Source organism: Sesamum indicum, linkage group LG11, assembly GCF_026168435.1.
Source record: "Sesamum indicum cultivar Baizhima isolate 11 linkage group LG11, ASM2616843v1, whole genome shotgun sequence".
Classification (NCBI taxonomy): domain Eukaryota; kingdom Viridiplantae; phylum Streptophyta; class Magnoliopsida; order Lamiales; family Pedaliaceae; genus Sesamum; species Sesamum indicum.
Genome location: NC_142667.1, coordinates 4,088,477 through 4,108,624, shown reverse-complemented (window position 1 = coordinate 4,108,624; position 20,148 = coordinate 4,088,477). Strand labels below are relative to the sequence as shown.

The 20,148-nt window shown below is 36.1% G+C and overlaps 2 protein-coding genes across 9 annotated transcripts; both read right to left on the bottom strand.

The window, feature by feature from the left end:
* Positions 1–1,714: 1,714 nt before the first annotated feature.
* On the bottom strand, positions 1,715–11,900 carry LOC105173306 (uncharacterized). Of its 8 annotated transcripts, none has more exons than XM_088875694.1 (17): positions 11,750–11,900; positions 8,360–8,428; positions 8,104–8,262; positions 7,927–8,000; positions 7,791–7,857; positions 7,540–7,718; positions 7,389–7,440; positions 6,992–7,302; positions 6,481–6,868; positions 6,305–6,405; positions 6,073–6,116; positions 4,861–5,047; positions 3,889–4,033; positions 3,599–3,729; positions 3,332–3,493; positions 2,464–2,710; positions 1,715–2,122 (listed from the first exon to the last, which is right to left on the bottom strand). In XM_088875694.1, the coding sequence occupies exons 2-15, from the start codon at positions 8,415–8,417 to the stop codon at positions 3,353–3,355; spliced, it is 2,037 nt and encodes a 678-aa protein (XP_088731820.1). In that variant the 5' UTR covers positions 8,418–8,428; positions 11,750–11,900; the 3' UTR covers positions 1,715–2,122; positions 2,464–2,710; positions 3,332–3,352. The 8 variants fall into 8 exon arrangements, with proteins under 8 accessions (XP_088731820.1, XP_088731822.1, XP_088731821.1 ...); XM_088875696.1 differs by having other exon boundaries at positions 1,715–2,076; XM_088875695.1 differs by having other exon boundaries at positions 1,715–2,060.
* Positions 11,901–13,850: 1,950 nt separating this feature from the next.
* On the bottom strand, positions 13,851–15,308 carry LOC105173334 (uncharacterized). The gene is made up of 5 exons (XM_011095036.1): positions 15,133–15,308; positions 14,757–15,015; positions 14,559–14,634; positions 14,405–14,476; positions 13,851–14,305 (listed from the first exon to the last, which is right to left on the bottom strand). The coding sequence occupies exons 1-5, from the start codon at positions 15,306–15,308 to the stop codon at positions 13,851–13,853; spliced, it is 1,038 nt and encodes a 345-aa protein (XP_011093338.1).
* Between the last annotated feature and the right edge of the window lie 4,840 nt (positions 15,309–20,148).

Genomic DNA, 20,148 nt, shown 5'->3' with positions numbered 1-20,148 from the left:
CGCCAACCATAACACAAAAGCATGTCTAGAGGTTTTGAAGTGGCCCAACAATAGTGAAGACCAACCTACCTTTGGCCCTTTACCCCGTAGTGAACAAATCATCATAGCAACTGTTAGTTGTGTATCTCTTGACCGCCAAAGGATACTATCAGTCCCTCCATGGATGGGTAGAAGGGAATGCAAGAGCTGTAGGGAGTGAGTGTCAGTGATAGAGGGCCAACACCATTGCCCATCTAGAAGGAAAACCGCAACCTTGTTCGTCTCCCTAGTGTTTGTAAATCGAGGGCAACCATATATGACGTCTTTTTTGTCGATTTTTCTGCAGAAAAGAACATGACATGTTGTGCATATATGAAAAATTTAACATCACATAACCTTTAAATATCCCATGTGCACTGCATGTGATTTTTTTTCCGCAAAAAAATTGGTTGAAAAGCAGTTATAGATGACAAAGTGTAAAATTTTGTAATGTTGAAAGGTAATTAAGTTGACACAAGAAAAAATTTTAAATGCTAAAGTATAAAAACGATCATAGTACGAATGGTAAAATAGTATAATCCTTAAATATCACATGTGTACTGCATGCATGCGATATTTTTTTAACAAGAAACTAAGTTGGAAAACAATTATAAATGACTAAGTGCAAAATTTCATAAAGTTAAAATAATAAGTTGACACAAGAAAAAACTTAAATACTAAAGTGTAAAAACAATCATAATTCGGATGACAAAATATAATTAACCCAAAACATAATGATGGATTTTATCAATTTATTTATGAAAGAAAAAAAGGGTACGATGGGCTTTTGGCGTAGTTTTTTTTTCTTTTTTTTTTTGGGGGGGGGGGGGGAATTGATTTTACATACAAACGGTATTGATTTTTATAAAATTAAAATTGATCGAAGAGTAAATTCTATAATATTGTGAAAATGATTAATTATCTCATTTTAAAAGTTGAAAATGATACCAACACTCACTAGTCTATACTACATATTAAGGGAGAACACCTCTTTGGTGTCTCTTTTATTTTCGGTATGCTATTTTTTTTTCTATCCACTAACTTCCACATTTTCCCTTTTATAGTAAAAATTTTTTTTTAGTTATTTATTTTTAATTAATATTTTTTCCTCTTTCTCCTACTTGAAATATTCTCTTTCAATATTATTTATTTTTTTTATCAAAATTATTTTTATATTATCATTTTTTCTGCAACCAAAAAATAATAAATAATATTTTTTAAAATTTTTTTGTACACATATTAAATAGCTAGTTAATTTATTAAGGAAAAGACCTCAACAATAGCTACCTCGATGGCAGATGATTAGTTGCCTAAAATACCCATAACCATACTTATTTCTTGCATAATACCCATCTTCTTTATCATTTAATTGTATTAATTAATAATTTCTTACTATTCCTGTACATACAAAATCAGTTCATCATTTTATTAGTCTTGATCAATATTCATTTTATCTTTATATTTTTATTTATACGATTAAACAAATTTATAATAAAAACTTAATTATGCACGGACGTTGGCTAGTAATACATAGTTACACGGTTGTCCATCTAATTTTATTTTTTGTATTAACTTTCTAATCTCTTCTTGCCCATGCAAATGGTTTGATCAGTGTTTGGAAAGCCACTTAAACCTGAGGGATGGCTGTGAATGCAGAAATGAGTGAAGAATCGAAAAGGTGGACACAAACTGGAAATGCAGAGTCCAAAGACAGTAAAACTGCGCAACTTAAACAACAAAGAATCTGATCAAAAGCAAGAGCTGTTTCTCTTTTACTACGAAAAGGAATACAATAAAACTGCTAGTATCGGGATGATCCTTAGGGTTCGCTCATCAAGCAAACTTACATTTGCTTTTAAGGAAAGCGTAAATGTCTTAAGATGCATTGGTCCGGTGCAGCTATCATTGTTCCGCCTGGATGCGGCCACCGAGTATGTAAAGTATTCTATGGCTATTTTCTGATGTATTTTCTCTACTCCAAAAACCCTGTCTGTCACCTGCAATAGCTTAGGCAGCTCCTCATCATCCCCATCTGGATATTGCTGTTGCAAGATTTTGCTTCTCACATAATCAAGAATTCACAAGATAAATTACATTATCCTACCTGTTTGAAGAATCAAAATCAACAACATATCCAAAAGAGAGAGAGAGAACTAGCTTCTGGTTCCGATAACAAGGTTACTAGACAAAGTTCTGCGGCATGTTATAGCATAAGGAAAATCTATTACTGAGTATTGCAAGTGACTCAAACTTGTTAAATGCTATCTGGAGCTGAACACAGTGAGACATAGAAGTTTTGTTCAACTGCGGTTACATTATTGAAAAAAAACTCAACTGTATGAAAATGTTCTGCACTTCAAAAAAATCCTGAGAATATAGCTAACTTGTCTGTGAAGTAAAATGAAATTTCCATAACTGATATAGAACAACAAGAGCTAATTTTACCTGCCTATCAACCCAAGGTGCCAGAAAGGTTGCTGTAAAACCGAAGTGTCTCAGGTGGGGTGATTTCACTTTCCAATAAGCAGTTGCTTCGCCATACAATTCTTCAATCACTTTGTTTGCAGTAAGGGTACGCCCAAAGTAGGATGATGCTGAGAGTAAGATAGACCCCGAGGTGGGCACCTATAGCATCGAACTTCCATAGAGCTTCATCATTGCACTTCAAAAGAAGCACAAGAGTCACATTATGCTGCATAGTGCATAACTCCCATCAACAAATCAGATCATACATTTTGAATCACTTCTGCAGCAATTTCACTCAAGCTGATGTGTTCACACTCATAAAAAGCAGAGATATGAATGAGATGATTATCTCCTCTAGAGTGAACCAAGGTATAGGCTTTTCATAAAATACAAGGGCATATTTGGATTTTAAGTATCTTTTCAAATATATAGCAACAGATATGGTATTCCATTCCGTTGCAGATAAAAGGATTTGGCCACCATTGCCATGCTGGCTAACATGATATGCTTAATGTTCTAGTCAAAATATAGCATGTACATTGTGCTTGCCTCCAAATAATTGAGCTCAAGGAACTGAAAATGGAATAATCTCTAGTAATTTTAAAAGAAAGTATTTCGGCAAAGCACTGTAAATCAGATTTTGAACACTTGAATCTCTACTATCTAACTGAAACTTTAACTTCTGCAGCAAAATTTTAAGTGGTCCATAACCAGCACTTATGGTTCCTGTGGTTAGCAGCAGCACGACATGACAACGGGGATGGGTAACATCTAGTAATAATGGGCAAAATGAAGAACATTTTCATTAATCAATTTCTTGATATTAAAAAGTTCTACTGGCACGTACATTTTTTTTACCACTAGTCAGTTATCCACTCTTATATTGACTCCATATGAACAAATCATCTTCAATATCCTCCGACTTTGAAGGGCTTTGCACTTCAGTAAAGTCGTTTTCTACATTCTCATTCACCTCTTCATCAATGTGCTCATCTTTGGCTTCTTCATCCTTCACAACACATTGCAAAGGCATAAGCCAATTTGATAAACAAATATTTAGTTATAAATAAAGATATCAGTTCAATTAGATTTTGTAAAACAGCATAGGACATACACCAGCATTCAAAGTCCCCTCATCCACTTCATTGCCTGTCAAATCTATTGATTCATCATTATCAGCATTCTGATTTTCTTCTGCGGCAATTTGCTTTAAGCGTTCTATGACCTTTTCAAAATGGGAATGATCTGCAAAATGAAGAATAGCAAATTTAGAGAGACAACATTCCAGCAAGTTTAATTTGTTAGTTTCCAGAACACCTAAGATGATCTCTTCTTCCAAAATCATTACTATTCTTCCTCTAGAGTTATTTTTATATAGAAGCACAGACTATTGCATAAGTTTACCTTTGGTACGGTTAGTCAAAGCTTCACGGAGCCTCAATGGATGTTGCCGTTCTTCTTTTTTGTATTTCAGCTTCACTTGCCGGCGGGTCCGATCAGGAAAAAGTTGTTGTATCATAGAAAGATCTGTCCCAAACTGCCTCACAGCCTACCAAATAAAATAGGTAAAAGCAGAAATTAATTGTCAAGGAGTTAAATAGGACCCAATAATATTCTCCCAAGAAGAGGGATATTCCAGAACCAGATCAAAAGAGAAAATGGCATTCATAGGCAAGATGTGGACCACTGGATGATAAGAGCTGCACCTGCAAACCACCGTACATTTAGAGGATATGAGGGCAGAGGAAGGATTTGAGGACGCAATGAGTGGAGAAGGCAAAAAAGGTGCCAACCAGAAAAGAGAAACTGAAGCTTAGTGATGCAGGAAGATTAAGGAAAAATATTCACTCCTTCCCAGTTAACCTGCAGCTAAGCATGTATTTCATGAAAAATGCACTCAACCAGTGAAATGGTTTCTAAGTGTTTGTAGTTTAATCCTTTATGTGGTATGAATTGCTTTGACTATTTACTGCAACGGTCTAGCTAATAGTCTATTTCTTCTCCACCAAAAGGTGCATTTCTCATGAAGAGCTAACTAGGCTCCTAGAAACTTCAACAGAGTGTTCTCACAAGGCAGTTTGATTAGGGAATTTCTTTTAAGCAGGAGATGAGTACATCTATGACTGGTGACAAGACTGGTGACTCTCACATATCTTCATTTCCAATCAATCACAACTAACAAGAAGATGAATTGGCTAGAACATTCAATTAGCAAGTTAGAAAAGCAAGGGGATCTAGCCTTCAGAACATTATCATACACCAATCTAAATTAGCAACACAAGCCTTCTTTTCATCAACCCCAATCACTTTACAAAGAAAACACTGACGTTAACCATTTTTATATGATGAAACTATAAACGTAGCAGGAAGACATGCCTCATAGAACAACTCTGTGTCCTGTTTGGACCATCTGATGCTGGGTGTTCTGTCCATGTGGGTGTGATAATTGAAGTAGATGGGGCTCTCTTCAATCCTAGGGCTTCCTTGTCCATCATTATATTCTCCATTTTGTTCAGAAGTGAAGGTCTCTTCTTGATTGTATCGGCTTGAAGAATTACCATTACTGCAGAGTAACACAGCCAGAGCATTACATCATTCCGCATTGAAAAGTATTCAACAGATGTTATATAGTGTTTCAAATATAAAACACAAAACTAGAAACAAGCAGTTTCAAAGTATAATGAAATAACCAATATATTCACAAGAATGTTATATTATTACCGCTCATTTGACTATATTCTTCACTATAATGCAGGATGATGCCACAAAAGTTAAGATGACACGAAAGAAACAGTAGTACATTGTGAACTTGGACATTCTCAGTAGCAAATGCATCAAATCCTGTTAAAGAGCAGTAACCAAGAACCAAAAGAATGGCATAATCAAACCGCAAAACTTGTTTTGACTCATTTTACATGGGTAAAACTACCTCATCTTGCTCAAAATAACTTTCGATTCCTACTGACTCTGAAAGATAAGCCTGAGAATAAACATGTCCATGATTGACCTCAGACAATCAGGATCACTAATTTGTCATGCGCTACTCTACCTCATCCTCTTAATCATCACATCTCTCATCTATAACAGTCTAGTAGCAAAATCATATAATTTATCCATGAGCACATCTTTTGCTTTGGATCATCACCTGAACTTCCTAAGTGCAATCCACTAGGACTAGGAGTCTAGGATACAAGATTGGTGCATCCTAATCAACACTTCCTTCAGAGATTAAGGTCGAGGATGTTACTAAACAGTATCTACCACGTTTAGATGCTAAATAATATATCTTCATAAAACTAATTACCCAGTATTTCTCAGGCCCTTTTTTCCACCCTCAGTGGGCCTGTAACTTTTGCGAGGAAAATACAATCACCATTTTTTTCTTCTGCCTCAATGAGCCTGTAATTTATCATTTATGCAAGGAGAAATACATATAAATTCATCAACATATTCTTTTCTGCTAACATTCTGAAAATTCAAGAGATTTAGCACTACAATTAAAATCCAACATTCTCCCTCACGAAGGCTACAGAATTCCCCATCTTTCATGTTAGTGAATAAAACATCAAGTTCGTTATATTATATTACCTTTGTTTATTTGCTGTTACTCCTGCTCCCGCCTCTTCTTTTTTCTGTAAGGTAAATAATAAGATCACCATTCTGAAAATAAGCATATTAATAACTAGTTTTCTCTGGAAAACAAAGCAGAAGTTGCCTTCAAATTTTTTTTTTTTTTTTACACTGGACACAACTGATTATGCATTCATCAAAGCAAGTTGCAGGATGTAATAAACCCAAGTCCATTTCACAATTTACTTACCATCTCCCGCTCCTTGTGCTCTGCCAGCAGAATCAAATCCCTAAGAGGAACCTTTTGGTATTCAATCTCATCTTCAGGAGTTGCAAGCAAAACCTTGTCCACTATATTACAAAGGTCTCCAGTCAGTACATTAATTACAAAGCAACAGCCTCTGATCTCTCAATAGTTACAAATACCTCGCCTTCGCCGAGTAGAGTGAGAGAACTTTTTAGGCTTTGCATCCTTATCCGATGCTTCAGTCTCCTTCCTCTTCCTGACTGGTTTTTCAAACTTCTGCTTCACCTTTTTCATTTGTGAATCACTTTCCACTTGGAATTCCTCATTATTAACAGTTTCCTCCTCTGCAGCAGAATTGACAGGACATTCTTCAGAAAATTCCTCACTAGCACGGACTACATCCTCCACCTCATCTCCTAGTTCACAAAAATTTGTTTTGCTTTTTCTAGGCCGTAATGATCTACCCATTTCATTCTCCTGACAGGATGTGGAAGTCTTTTGCTGCTGTTGAGAAGGATCTAATGCTGTTTGAGTCTTATTCCTTCCTATCTTTGCCCGCCGAGAAGCCTAGCAAACATAAATTAATAATCCAAGTATGCTAAGAAAAGAATGGAACATTAACAATATAGAACAATATAATATTTAACAAAAACATGTATACTCTCAACTTGTAGCGGATAAATAGCTTACAAGTTTTGCAGGAATTTCAGGCGGACACTCCAGAGGAATGCCCGAATCCAACTGGGTCATCTCCGTAAGATTCATAGACTCTTCATTCAGAGGAAGTTCAGAGGACGCTTCAGTTGGCAAGGTATGAGTGAATCCTAGGGATGAAAGATCAAGAACATCATCTTGTTGAAATGTAGGACTAAAATCCTTCTCCGCATAACTAATTTCAGGTGGAACAGATTGTGAACCAAGTGAGCAAGAAAGCGACTCGGCAGGTTTAACTTCATGCATTTGTAATTTCGGTTTTGGCTGAAATTTTCCTGTTCTATGTCCTGGACAAGGATAATATCAATATCAGAAAGGGTGCAATACTATACAAATAAAGCTCATAAAGCAGGCATTTTAAACTTCAACATACCAGAGTTGGTTGTAAACTCAGATGCATTAATAGAGTCCATAATATCCATTTCCTGCAATTGACCAACTTAGACCTCAAGTTAACCAAATAGGAAGCATTCACATTTAATGGTTGAGAAAGAGCCCAGGGGCTCGAAATATCAGCTTTCTACCTCTCTTCCCAATTCTTTATCATGCATGCGACCACATCCATCACTACTTGAAACAATAGGCTTCCCAGCAGTTACAGGATCTACGGCCGCTGACAATTCATGACATTTGGGAACATCAGCCACCTTACATCTGTGGGTTGAATCCCCAACAGAAGAAATAACAGGAGCAGGCCCTCCTCCTATGATGATCTTAAGGCAAGCCACAACTCAGTAAATAGAGAAAAACCAGAGACGAGGAACTTTTTTCTCACCCATATCAGTAGTCGTGTGAGGAAGAAAATCACCAAGTGCTTCCAACCCAATAAATATGTCAGCATTCTAAGAATAAGGAAATATATGCATCAGCAGACTAGACCAACAAATATGTCATAGAAATACAGGACTCACCTCTGTCACTGACTTTTCAATGGAAGCATGCCAGCCTCCATCATAGTTAGACACAACATCCAGACCTGAAATCACTGAGAACCAGCAATGCTTTACCATACATTCATTTTTCCTCATTGGTAACTGAAACTCTGACAGATAATAAATTACAATGCATCGAATCAAGAAAAAACAAACCTTTTTCTGATGACTCTGCACGTCTCCTAGGGTCGCTTGATTCGCTCTGTGCAGGATCAATGGTTTGGGCTGCTTGTGAGGAAGAAAGTGAAGTTGCTGCTGCGTCCTTTCTCGGCGGTCGGAACTTTGACTTTGGCTGAAACTTGCCTACTGCCCGTGCTGCAAAATTGTATTGAAGTTCATGTGTATCCCTAAATTAAAGTTGCAAAACCAGCCACAGCTAGGAACAAAATAACAATAGAACTACAGTTTTTACCATTCTTCACTGCTTCATCAGCAAAAATATCATCCAATGGATCCAAATCAATACCCATTGCAAAATATCCTGAATCATAACAATTTTCAAGTGATAGATGAACATAACATGAACTTGAAAACCATATCCAAAAATATAATTTAGAAACTAAGCAAATTACACTTAAAAAAATATCCTCATGTGATCTGAAGAAAAAGAAATGGCATGACTAGACATTACTATGTTTCAGTAATCACATGTATGGATGAGATACAAATCCACATTCCTTACAAATCTTACAGAACTTGTTATAGCAATAGAAAAAGGAAAATTCAAATGGTAAAGCTGCTACAATGGATGTTAACACAAGCCCAGATATGCATGCATGTAGAGTTCATCATGTTGCCAGAGATTAAGACTACCATGCCAAGTTGCACAGGGAAAAGGAAATCCATGGCATTAGGTGTTCAACAACTTGTGATTATCAAAAGGCTATATTCTTAGAACAAATTGTTAACAGCAGAAATGTTTGGTGAGAAAGCTTACAAGATACAAAATTTAGATCACATGAGAAAACAAATTTATATCTATAATATTTGGTAAAAATGTGTATACCTGCCATTCTCTTTATACACTTCTTTTTCCATATATAGACATGTACAGCCAGAGGTGAAGGTAACTAGCATCCGACACAGGAAAGAATTTTTTTGCTACTCATGGAAGCTCTCTCTTCAATCCACATCTCTTAAGTACACAAGAACATCCAAACACAAAGGTGTCTAGGGCCTTAGGCAAAAAGTGAATCACATGCCTTAGACACCTTACCGAAGAAAGGCGTGATAATCGGTATTTGTTAAACATTCTCAATAATGTTAATAATTTAAAAAAAAAATGTCGGAAATGAATAACCAAATTCATATATACTAGGATAATTTAGTTTGTAGAACAGATTTAACATATGGAAAGAAAACCAAAGCACTAAATATTAAAAATATAATAAAGAAGTGTAGTAACTTGAAGGTGGCCCATCCAAGCAGCTGGAACACTTGTGGCAGAAAGTGGAAAGACAAATTTCCTGAAGAAGTTCAGGTCTAACATCCTGCCAACTCATCATGCCATGTAAACAACTTCAGGGTCGACTGAGCAAGATATTTTGCATAAGCTGGGATTCAGCCTTGAGTGGAGCCATTATGAAGAATTGCTCACTGCTACTCTATGATTCCCACATGTAACATGATATGGATGCATAGTAGTTAATGGCGCATGGCGCACAATGGCGCCAAGGGCTCCTGAAGCCATGGCTCACGGCGGGGCGCGAGCCTTCACGAAGGACAGCGCAAATGTAAAAAATAATTTATATATTTAATAATTAGTATTTTTCAACTAGAACAACATATAAGAAATTAAAATAAATAAATAATACTTATATTTTTTTCCTTTCAAAATTAGAGAAGCAATTTCAGAAATTAAAATTTAAAAAATATGTAGCAACTCAATATATTATACTAAACTAAAGCATATAGTTGAATTACCGAAGCATAGCATACTTTAATCAATAAACAAATAATAAGTATATGAAAAGTGATAAATTTAATTTACATATACTTAATTAAAGAGTATATGAATCAGAGACAAGATAAGAAAAGAAAAAACAGAAACAGAAACAGAGTAAGTCTATGAAGAAAAGAAAAGGAAGAATAAGAGTAGGAAAAAGACAAAATAGAAAAGAAAACCAAAGATAAACCCAAAAATAATAACAAAAAGTATCAGCAAGAGAAGGAAAAAGAAAGAAAACTTAGTTGGTGGCGGCACAGGGAATAAGCACAGCAGAGGACTCAGACTCAGAATACCAACAGTCTTGATTCTCATGAAATATTATGTTGGAACATGCATGCAGTCCAACGGTCACAAGGGGTTTTATTCGCCTGATGTTCCTTTCCTTATTAGTTTTTTTTTTTATTCTGATGGGCCCAGGCCTAAAAAGGCCTGAGCTAACAAAAGCGCGCCTCGTGCGCACCTGGGCAACAGCCTGAATGCGCCCAGGCGCGCACCATGGCAGCGCCTGCCCAAAGGCCAGTGCCACAGGACGAGAATGACAGAGGCGCCATGGCGCGCGCCATTAACTACTATGGCGAAAACATCACAGATGGTAATTAGGAGGTCTTTTAAACGGATGGGACACTTAATCATCGGAATACATATCCCAGACTTTGTATTAGCTTTTGCCCCTGCCATTGTCATATGTGATCCAACCGAGGGGCATGACATTGATTCAGGACACGAATGAAGTCACACTTGCACTAGATTTTATACTTATTATTTTGGTTGAATCTGTAAGAGAAATGTATATCAGGACGAGAAGATGAAGGTCATACTTCAAAGGCTAATCTTGCTACAACCAAGAATGTTATCCATCGACTTCTTGGGGTTTCCAGCTTCTGACTTTTCACCTAATGGGTCAGAAAATAGCTAACAGACTACAAGATACTGAACATTTAATGAATCTGTATCAGCTTGCAGCATCATATGATTCATATCCAGCCAAGAAAGCTTCAAAAGCTATCACCCGCAATTTTAACCCAAGTCTTCCTAAAAATTGAAAGCAGTACTCAATTAAGTTCCTAGTACCAAATTCTAGGCGGCCATAGTTCAACTAAAATCACTAAAACTTAAAAGAAGATCCAGATTGTAATAATCTATTCTCATTTGAAGTTCACAATAGCAAATATGATTTATGCATATGCCAATGATAAGTCTAACTTTGACTGGTCACTGGCGACCAACAAAGCAAAATAATTTGTCACAGCCGCATTATTCCAATCTTTTCTCCATTTTTTGCCTTGGGTAAGAATTACACTGAATAACGATGACCAAATATTACAAAACTACAAAACAACATTTTACTCTAATTTGGCTACTGCCTTGTTCGATCCTCTGCGTCTAACATTTGCTATCATCAACTACTGTAGGGATAATTAGTTCTACATGAATATTTACAAGAAACACAGACTCTATGAATCAGAAACTAAAAATAAAATTATGAATAAAAAACTAAAGATAAAACTATACATCAAAAACTAAAGATGAAGCAATAAACTAACAACAAGCACAGCACAACCGAGATAGCGAACAAAAGGGCTAATACTTTTTATCTTCTAAACATCAGAAGGATCAAAGACCACCACACAATAGGATCAGTAATAGCATAAAACCCACAATTCTAAACAAGCAGTTGAACTCAGTACACAGACTGTCAAATGGGCTTGCAAATTCGATAAATATGAACAAAAGATCGATTAGTTTGAGGCGAAAAAACGAGTGAAATACTCGAATTGAAATCCGAGAAAAGAAGAGCGAACCCTAGTTTTTCTTGTTCAATTGGGATTATATGATGGATAAGAGAGGGCTCACCTCGTCAAGAAACCATAGATGAATTCCGGCAGCGGGCAATCGAAGTTCACGAAAATTTTAAGGTTTGAAACTAGATTCAGACGGTTGAAGGAATCATCGTAGCTCAGGTAGACGTAGACTGTTATAACACCAGTACCCCTATATTGCGTTTATAATTATAATGGTCAAAATAACTTGTTTTAAACCTTATTTTTAGTTATATTTTTTATATTTTCATCCCTTTTAAAAATTTAATTTTTTGTTCTTAACTATATTTATTTAAATATCAAAGTATCAAAAAAATAGAATTTTTTTAACTTAAATTGAAAAATTAAATTGAAATCACAATAGAAAATAATATATTGAAGTATATTTTTAAATTAAATCTACATCAAATGAATGTTAATTAATTTAAATTATTAAAAGAAATCTATTATTGACTAATCTAAATTATTATTTAATTTAAATAATATTTAAATTTAAATTATTATTATTACATGTATTTAAAAATTTTAATATTTTTTTTATAATTTAAATTTTCTAATCTTTTTATAAAGAATCTTAAAACATTTAAAACTCAATTTTTCTTAATTTAATTTTTATCAAAACCTTAGTAAATATTTTTTTAAAAAAAATTGATCACCGTCGCCCCTGATGAGAAGGGCGATAGTGTTGCAATCGCCCCAAATCGTTGCTCTGGTGTGAGCGACCTTGCTATTGCCCAAATCTGGTTTGAATGACACGACACTGCTAGATTGCCGTCGCACCCTATGTTGGGGCGACATCGCCTCTCACCACGGGAAGCAGTGAAGGGTGGGGTGGAAGGGGGGGCAAGGGAGTAGGGTAGGTGGCAAGGGGTAGAGTAGGGTAGGAAAAAATATAATTTATATAAATACACTTTTATAAATAGTTAAATGCACTCTAGTAATCCATTAACAATATTTTTGTTAGACGTTCTATGCAAGATGATAAATTTAAATATATTATATGAATTAACCGCATAGAATTGACATATTATTTTGGATTTTTTAAATTTTCTAATTATTCTAATGATGTAGAAAAATATAACATACAAAATATTAAATGGTTAAAATGAATATATTTATATTTAAAAATCAAATACAAACCTTTAACATGTAAATCAACCCTCCAACGCATCCTTCATTTTTTATAATTTTGAAGATCCACAAAATCCAGTATTAACTAATTAAAATTTATAATACATATTGCAATGGTTCGAAAAATATATTTTGGATTAATACGGAGTAGTGTTCAATTAAACTACGACAATCAGTTCACATCAGTCATTGAATGTTAAAAGACGCACAAAATCATGTTCCCGTTAACTTTTTAATTAACATATGACAACAAGTGACTGGTTCATATATTATACAACAATACCACTATGAATTAAGGACCGCCACGTCGCCGTGGTGGAATCCCTTGTGGTCGCCGTGAGCGTGTTATACTGTCTCCCTCACTATTCGAATGGCCTCCACGATCGGATTGCACGTCAAAGCGACGAATGTAATCTGTCCATGATCCAATCCCGCCAACTCCAGAACCCATGTCTAGACTTCGACGTGACGCTAACGAAATATTGCGCACCAATCGTGGGCCACCATCCCCACGAGCTACCTGTTCTACTACATCCTAGCTGGCAATATGGGTATGCGTTTGGTTCGTTGCTGCAGTGGATCCTGAGATGATAATGGGGGCATCTTCGCCACCTCTCACAAAACTACGCGTTGCATTACTACTCTAGCTATGCCCCCCGTCACTATGCACCTCTGTTGGACCAAGCGGCAGTTTAATTGGGCCTCATATCTCAAGCATGTTGGGGTAATGAGGCTCTGGGTACTGGTAGTATCGTCTAGCCAACGGGTAGATCTACAACAGGTTCATATTGACAACCATGCATTGAAAAATAAATATTAATTTGAAAATGGCAGTTCTTAGGTTGCAATGATTGAATTAAAGTGATAGCATGTCATACCCCTGTCGAATGTAACGACCCTAACCAATTTTGACTCATAATCCTCATTTGGTACTTGTTACATGCTAGTCAAAAGTTGCACATTAACATTACATCCGGATGTAATTACTTTATGTTTATCAATGCCTACATTGGATTATAAGATGCCCACATCTGCATCGCTATGTTGTCACGGAATATACGTTGTGCTTCTAATTCAGTCACGGTAGGATATCCTCTATGGTAAAATGCATCCATATCAGGAGGAATTTCATCTTCTGGTTCGTTGAAAATGATGTCATCATGACTGAACCTACGGATGAAGTTGTGAAGTGTACAACAAGCGATAACTAAATCCACTTGGTGTTGAAGAAGGTAGCTCGGCATCCCCCACTGCAATATTGAAAATCGCTTTTTCAGTACTCCAAAGCAATGTTGAATTACATTTCGCAAACGAGAATGGGCATGGTTAAATAGGTCCTGTGGGGTACGGTATCGGCGACCATGGCCCCTATACTCGGCTAGGTGGTATCTAGTACCTCGGTAAGGCGCAAGAAAACATTGGTAGTTTGTAAATCCAGCATCCACTAGATAGTACTTGCCTGCAGTACTTCATAAATCAACATCAGAATTGATAATATAAGAATTGCTAGTCCCCCTTTAATGGTGTATAATGGAATTGTGTTAACCAGTTTACTCACCATTTGGAGGAAAAGGGAAAGCTGGGTCCTGTGATATAGCATGGTTCAAGACACGGGCATCAGCTGCACTTCCTTCCCACCCAACATACACATACGTAAAATTCATATTAAAGTCACAGATAGCCAAAAATGTTCTATGCTAGTCGCCCTTTACGAGATCGATATCGATTCTGATCTATTTGCAGGACCCATGCAGGGACCAATGCACCGTCCATCGCTCTGACACAATCCTATGATTCGTTGAAAAAAATGTGAAAGTATGACCAGAGATTAGTTATATGGATGAATTGCCAAGTAAAGAGTCAACAATGCAAGGCGAACTCTAGTAGACCCATGATGATACAACTTATACCTTAAAGTATGGGTAGAAATCTTGATTGCTAGCCACCCTTTGATGAGTGTCTGTAAAATTGGGGCAAGTGATTAGCTCGGGTGCCATAGCGCACAAAGCGGAAAGCACCCGGTGGAATCTACGGTGAATAGTCTCAAGTGAGTGTTGGAATCGCTCCATATTGTCGCGTTGTCGTTTATGCATGTCAATCGTTTGCATGAACAGTGCAACCTCCTCAATGGAGCTCACTCTCGAGGTCTGACCATGAGGCAGCAATCCCCTAGAAGTTAACGCATCAACTAATGCATAGAAGCATGCTTTTGTCATGCGAATATTGTCGTAAAACCTGCCAGTGTGTGGGGTTGTCATTGTCTCGGCTACCCATCCTTCGCCTTACAGCGCACTAGTGTTACGAGGTATAGTCTCTCTAAACAACTCCGGGCATATCAAATTTTTAAACGCATAAAACTCTTCAGGGACAACAGATTCATTGCTGCTTGGAGTCCCGGGTGTATCCGGGCTGTCACTAGAGGAATTTGTATACTCAGCAGCTCTATCACTCGCACTCGCCATGGTTCTACAATTGAAATTTTAAAAAATAACGACAATATGGGATCTCGAGTTGAGATAATAAGCATCAACAATCATAATAAACTGACAAATAATTTAAAGTAACAGAGTAGGGATGTTCAGCCCCATGACGATTGTGACAACACACCAATTAAGGATAACATGGCCGTCCGAGATGTCAACATACCAATTAAACACAAATACCTATTTAACCCATGATCGTCCAAGATGACAAGCATGAGTTACTTTCCCAATGAATACAACCAGCGTAATTTGTTCTCATCATCTAAACGGAGGAAGATCGTTCGAGTGCTATGACTATGAAAACGCTCTAATGCTGTGGTGAAGATTATGTCAGGCAGATCCTTAAACTTTGTCAACTCATCTACGCAACGTTCGATACTCCGTAGCTTTCTGGCCGGTTCTGTCAATCTTTCACTGCAGTGACTTTTGCAACTTGTCCAGTGTCTCACACTTCTTGTTGTGCAATTCGCTCATCCCGCGCCTTGTTGGGCGCTTGCTACTAGATGGTGATGTAAAGCTTTTGGAGTAGGAAAGTATCCACCAGGAGTCGGCATCGACTGTAGTCGGAGAATGATGTATCTTCATAGTCCTCCCGCGAACGGCGACTGCCTGAATTCTCACCCATCATATGATGATCGTCCTCGATAGATACGGTCTGGGCTGCTCGGGTTGGTTGTGCGGTGTTCCTTGCGAACATTTGGGTGCACATGTCTATTTTTTTATACTCAGAATTTTCCTACATTAGGCAGTTGTTAGGCAATTTATGTACGTCGCAAACGTGGAATGTTTCTATACTAGAGGTCAAACAAGATGTTAGGTGTGGTACGCATTATATGTAAATTTAAGATAGAAAAAGTTAATACCTGATAAAGCTCCTCCAAACGTCCAAACTCATCTGTAATAGTGTTCCGATCATAGTCCCACCCCCACCCAGTTCCCCTATTCACAAGGTCATTCAACAAGCGCCATGCACGACGCATCCTATTCAGTTTACCCTTGAGTTGTTCCGGGGTAAACACATAGCTTGGGCTGAATGCCGAATTCATCCTATCGGTTATACTAGTCCAGACAGAGGGTGAAAAAGTTGATGACTGCAGGCGGTGGCTTACAAACTCTTCATGCATAAATTCGATGAAAATTTGTTCCATATATTGGGTCCAATGAATTTTCTCTGCACAAGGCGTATGCGAAGAACCTATGTTGTCCGACCGATGCATCTTTGCAACGAGGCAAAAAAAATTAATATTTTTTAATTTTAATCATATCAAATCAAATTGTTATTCCTAACATTTTTTAGGTTGTAGAATCATATTAATTCAAATTTATTATCTAATTCATGATATCAAAATTTGTTTTATATGCTATTTTTTTAAAATTCAATCAAGATAACTCTATGTAAACAGTTTTAATATTTAATAAGAAAATAAAAATAACACATAATAATTTTACTAGCCAAAATATATTAATATGAATCTTGAATTAATCTCACATAAATATGCTTTACTTAAATAATTGATCATATTTTGATAAAAAATCATCCTTCAGACATTGATTTCTAGCAATTCATTGAAAGAAGATACTTGTCCATTTTATAAATGTTTAAAACATCATATAAGATAATGTTAAGTATATGCTATATATATATATATATTCTTTTTAAAAGAAGTCCTCATAAGCTAAAAAGATATGCGATAATATTTGCTTATATCATTTTACACAAACAATTTAAGAATTTAGTTTTAAAATAAATTTTCATTTATTATAAACTTTAAAATATAATTTATAAGAATTTTTAAATATAATTAGGCACAATCTCTAAATTTTACTGGCTATGGAAAGTTAAATTGTTAAATTACCATTTAACAATTGGTCTCATATTTAAAATGAGGAGGTTAATGAGTGTCAGTAATTAATTAGCAAATAAGACTGAGCATGCCTTTTGTACTTATACTAAAAGAGATTGTCCGCTGCACGTGGGCCGACCTTGTTCTCTATATTTTCGATCCTCCAAGTAAAATAAATAAAATTTACTTACTTTTCTTGATAACAAAAAAGAAATTCAAAAAGAAAAAATCCAATAACTAGATACATGTGTATATTATTTTTTCAAAAGTTGGTCTATATAAAAATTAAAAATTAAAAATTTATAAAAAAACCATACAGGTAGGATGAAAAAGAATACAAAATTATAAAATAAATAATTCACTTAGTTCATACAAAATAAGGCCTAAATCAAGAATGCTTGTTTACTATAAAAGAAAAAACAACAGATGTACATGTAATGCGAACTTCCAAATCAGTTCTAGCAACCACATTGTGTAAATACTCAAGGAAACCAAGTTAAAGATCTTCAATTACCAAATTAATCATTCCAAACACTTGCCAATTTCCAGGTGGGTGAGATTAGAACACAAATCACCTATACATCAATGAGTATCAATCATAGTGCCTAGGGGAGATGAATTACGAAAGGCCCTAAATGGATAAAGTATGGGTGATTCCTGGTGCTATAAACAACTGGAAAATAGAAAAGATGGAATGAAAAAAAGCTACCCTTCACCCCCTCTGTGGGGACCTAAAGCTGAGACTAAAATCCTGCTCAATAACATGCAAAACATTCATTCAGCAGTACCTAATTCTCTGAACTCCCCCGAAAAGCATCACAAAAGAAACTTCACTCCTCATATACAGTGCCAAGAATACAGTTCAAGTAATGAAACTACAAAAATGCTGACCTTATAATAATAGAACCTAAATCAAGGAGCCCAAATGAGGTATCGAAACTGTATAAAGGGCATCGAGAGGAAGTCACAAAAAGCAATCAATTTACAAGAGACCACCAAAAGAGACATTGGATACACATATATATGAATTAACCCAACATAAACAAAATCCACAAACCATTTGAAGGCAAAATGGCATCATATTTACAACAAAAGCATGCTATATCAATTCTAAAACATAAACTCCTCTCCAACTTAGACAAAGTCTAACCAAATTGCAGACAAAGCCATATCGTAGAAGCAAATTACATCTCAATATTATGATACCCGATTGAATCCATACACAGACAACAAATATCCACAAAGCTAAAGTTCATATACATACCTTAATCACAAAAAGTAGTAAAGGACAATGTTAGATGGATGACAAAACTCCACCACCAACGAAAATCTCCAACGAAATAAGCGTGTAAACAACTACGACACGATGCTTTACTCTAACCAAAGTAACCAAAATGACTACTCGTACAATGTTTGCGAATGAGAGGAAAGAATGAAAGTGCAAAATTCATCTAATGTTACATAAATATATAGAAGCAGGAGTACACTCTTCGCCATTATTGTTTCACGGGCGAAACAGTGAAATATTTTGAAAGTATCGATGTATTCATGTATGAATACAATATACAAGCACTGTTGTATCTGACAGTATGGTAAAAATTAATAAAAGAAAAGCTAATAATATGTCGGTAAAAAGTCAGAAACGAACTAAAAGAGCACATGCTCGGTTGCAGTAATAATAATGGTGATACAGTTGATTCAATAATTCAATTGAAGCCATTTCAATAAATTACAGAAAAAAAAATTGAAACCGTATTCACTCGAAAATACATAGAAAATCACCCAACCTTTGTGAAATCACCATCAACTGTGAAGAAATTTGGCGGTGAAATGATCGGCATTTCGGTGAAGAAGCTCAATCTCGCCGTACAGTTGTCGAAACTCGATGGGTGAGGGTCCGTTGGCCTCGACGGACGATGGGCAGACGAATGGTGGTGGTTCACGGGCGTAAGGCGTTCAAACAGTTGCAAATCGACGCTTGAATGTACAAGGTGGTTCAATATAATACACATTGAAAAGATGGATGAAAATTGAATCGAAACATACCGGAATGTTCGCCTTGAGGAGGGGAGATGACGGGTATACATCTCGGCCGGTGGGTCATCGGAACGGCGACGATGGAGTCGAAATGAAAGGTAGAGAGAAGATGTTCTTTTGCCGTAGGAAGTCGTTCTTTTGCCTGAATGTTCTGTAATTTAGTTGCAGAATTAGCGTGGGCTATATTTGCAAAATAAAGTAAATCAGTTTAAAACATGGCAGAAAACAGCAAGAAAAAAAGATCCAAACATGTAAAATTTTTGGCCCATCTTTGAGATGGGCCAAAAACAAAACACAAACATAGTGATAGGGGTTTTATGCATTTAGCCTACATGAAATCTTCACAAATGAGGGGTTTATATATTTCCCAATGCACGGATGGCACCTAGTGGCCTCCTAGGATCTTGCCATATGTCGGTCATCCCTAGTAACTGATCGGTTGTCGAACCCATCAAAATTAATCATTGATCTTAAAACTGTAGCAGTAGTGGAACCAGGTCGAATCCTTAAGGAACTACGAATTAATTTCGCGGTCAAGTTGCAGTAACCAAATGGGGAGGGGGAGTTTGAATTAAGAATTACTACTAACTAATAGACACTAAACTGAAAGCAGAGATAAATTATGAGGAAGAAATTAGTAGAGATGAATTCGACCCAAGGGAGTGTATCACCCAATCGTTATATTAATTAATGATCGCACAAGATTAATTCCACAACCAAGCATTCAACTTTGAGATCTATTAGGACAACCATAATAAAATTCTATTTTCCTATTGTAACTGACTTGACCCAAGCATCTAAATCAAAACTTATTGTCTCGTGACTAGGCACGATAGCAACAATAATATTTACATCAATGAAAACAGTTGAACCTAAATCAAATAATTGAGATAGCTGTAATCATCTAACCTAATTTTCTTGTCCCTACAAATAAATAA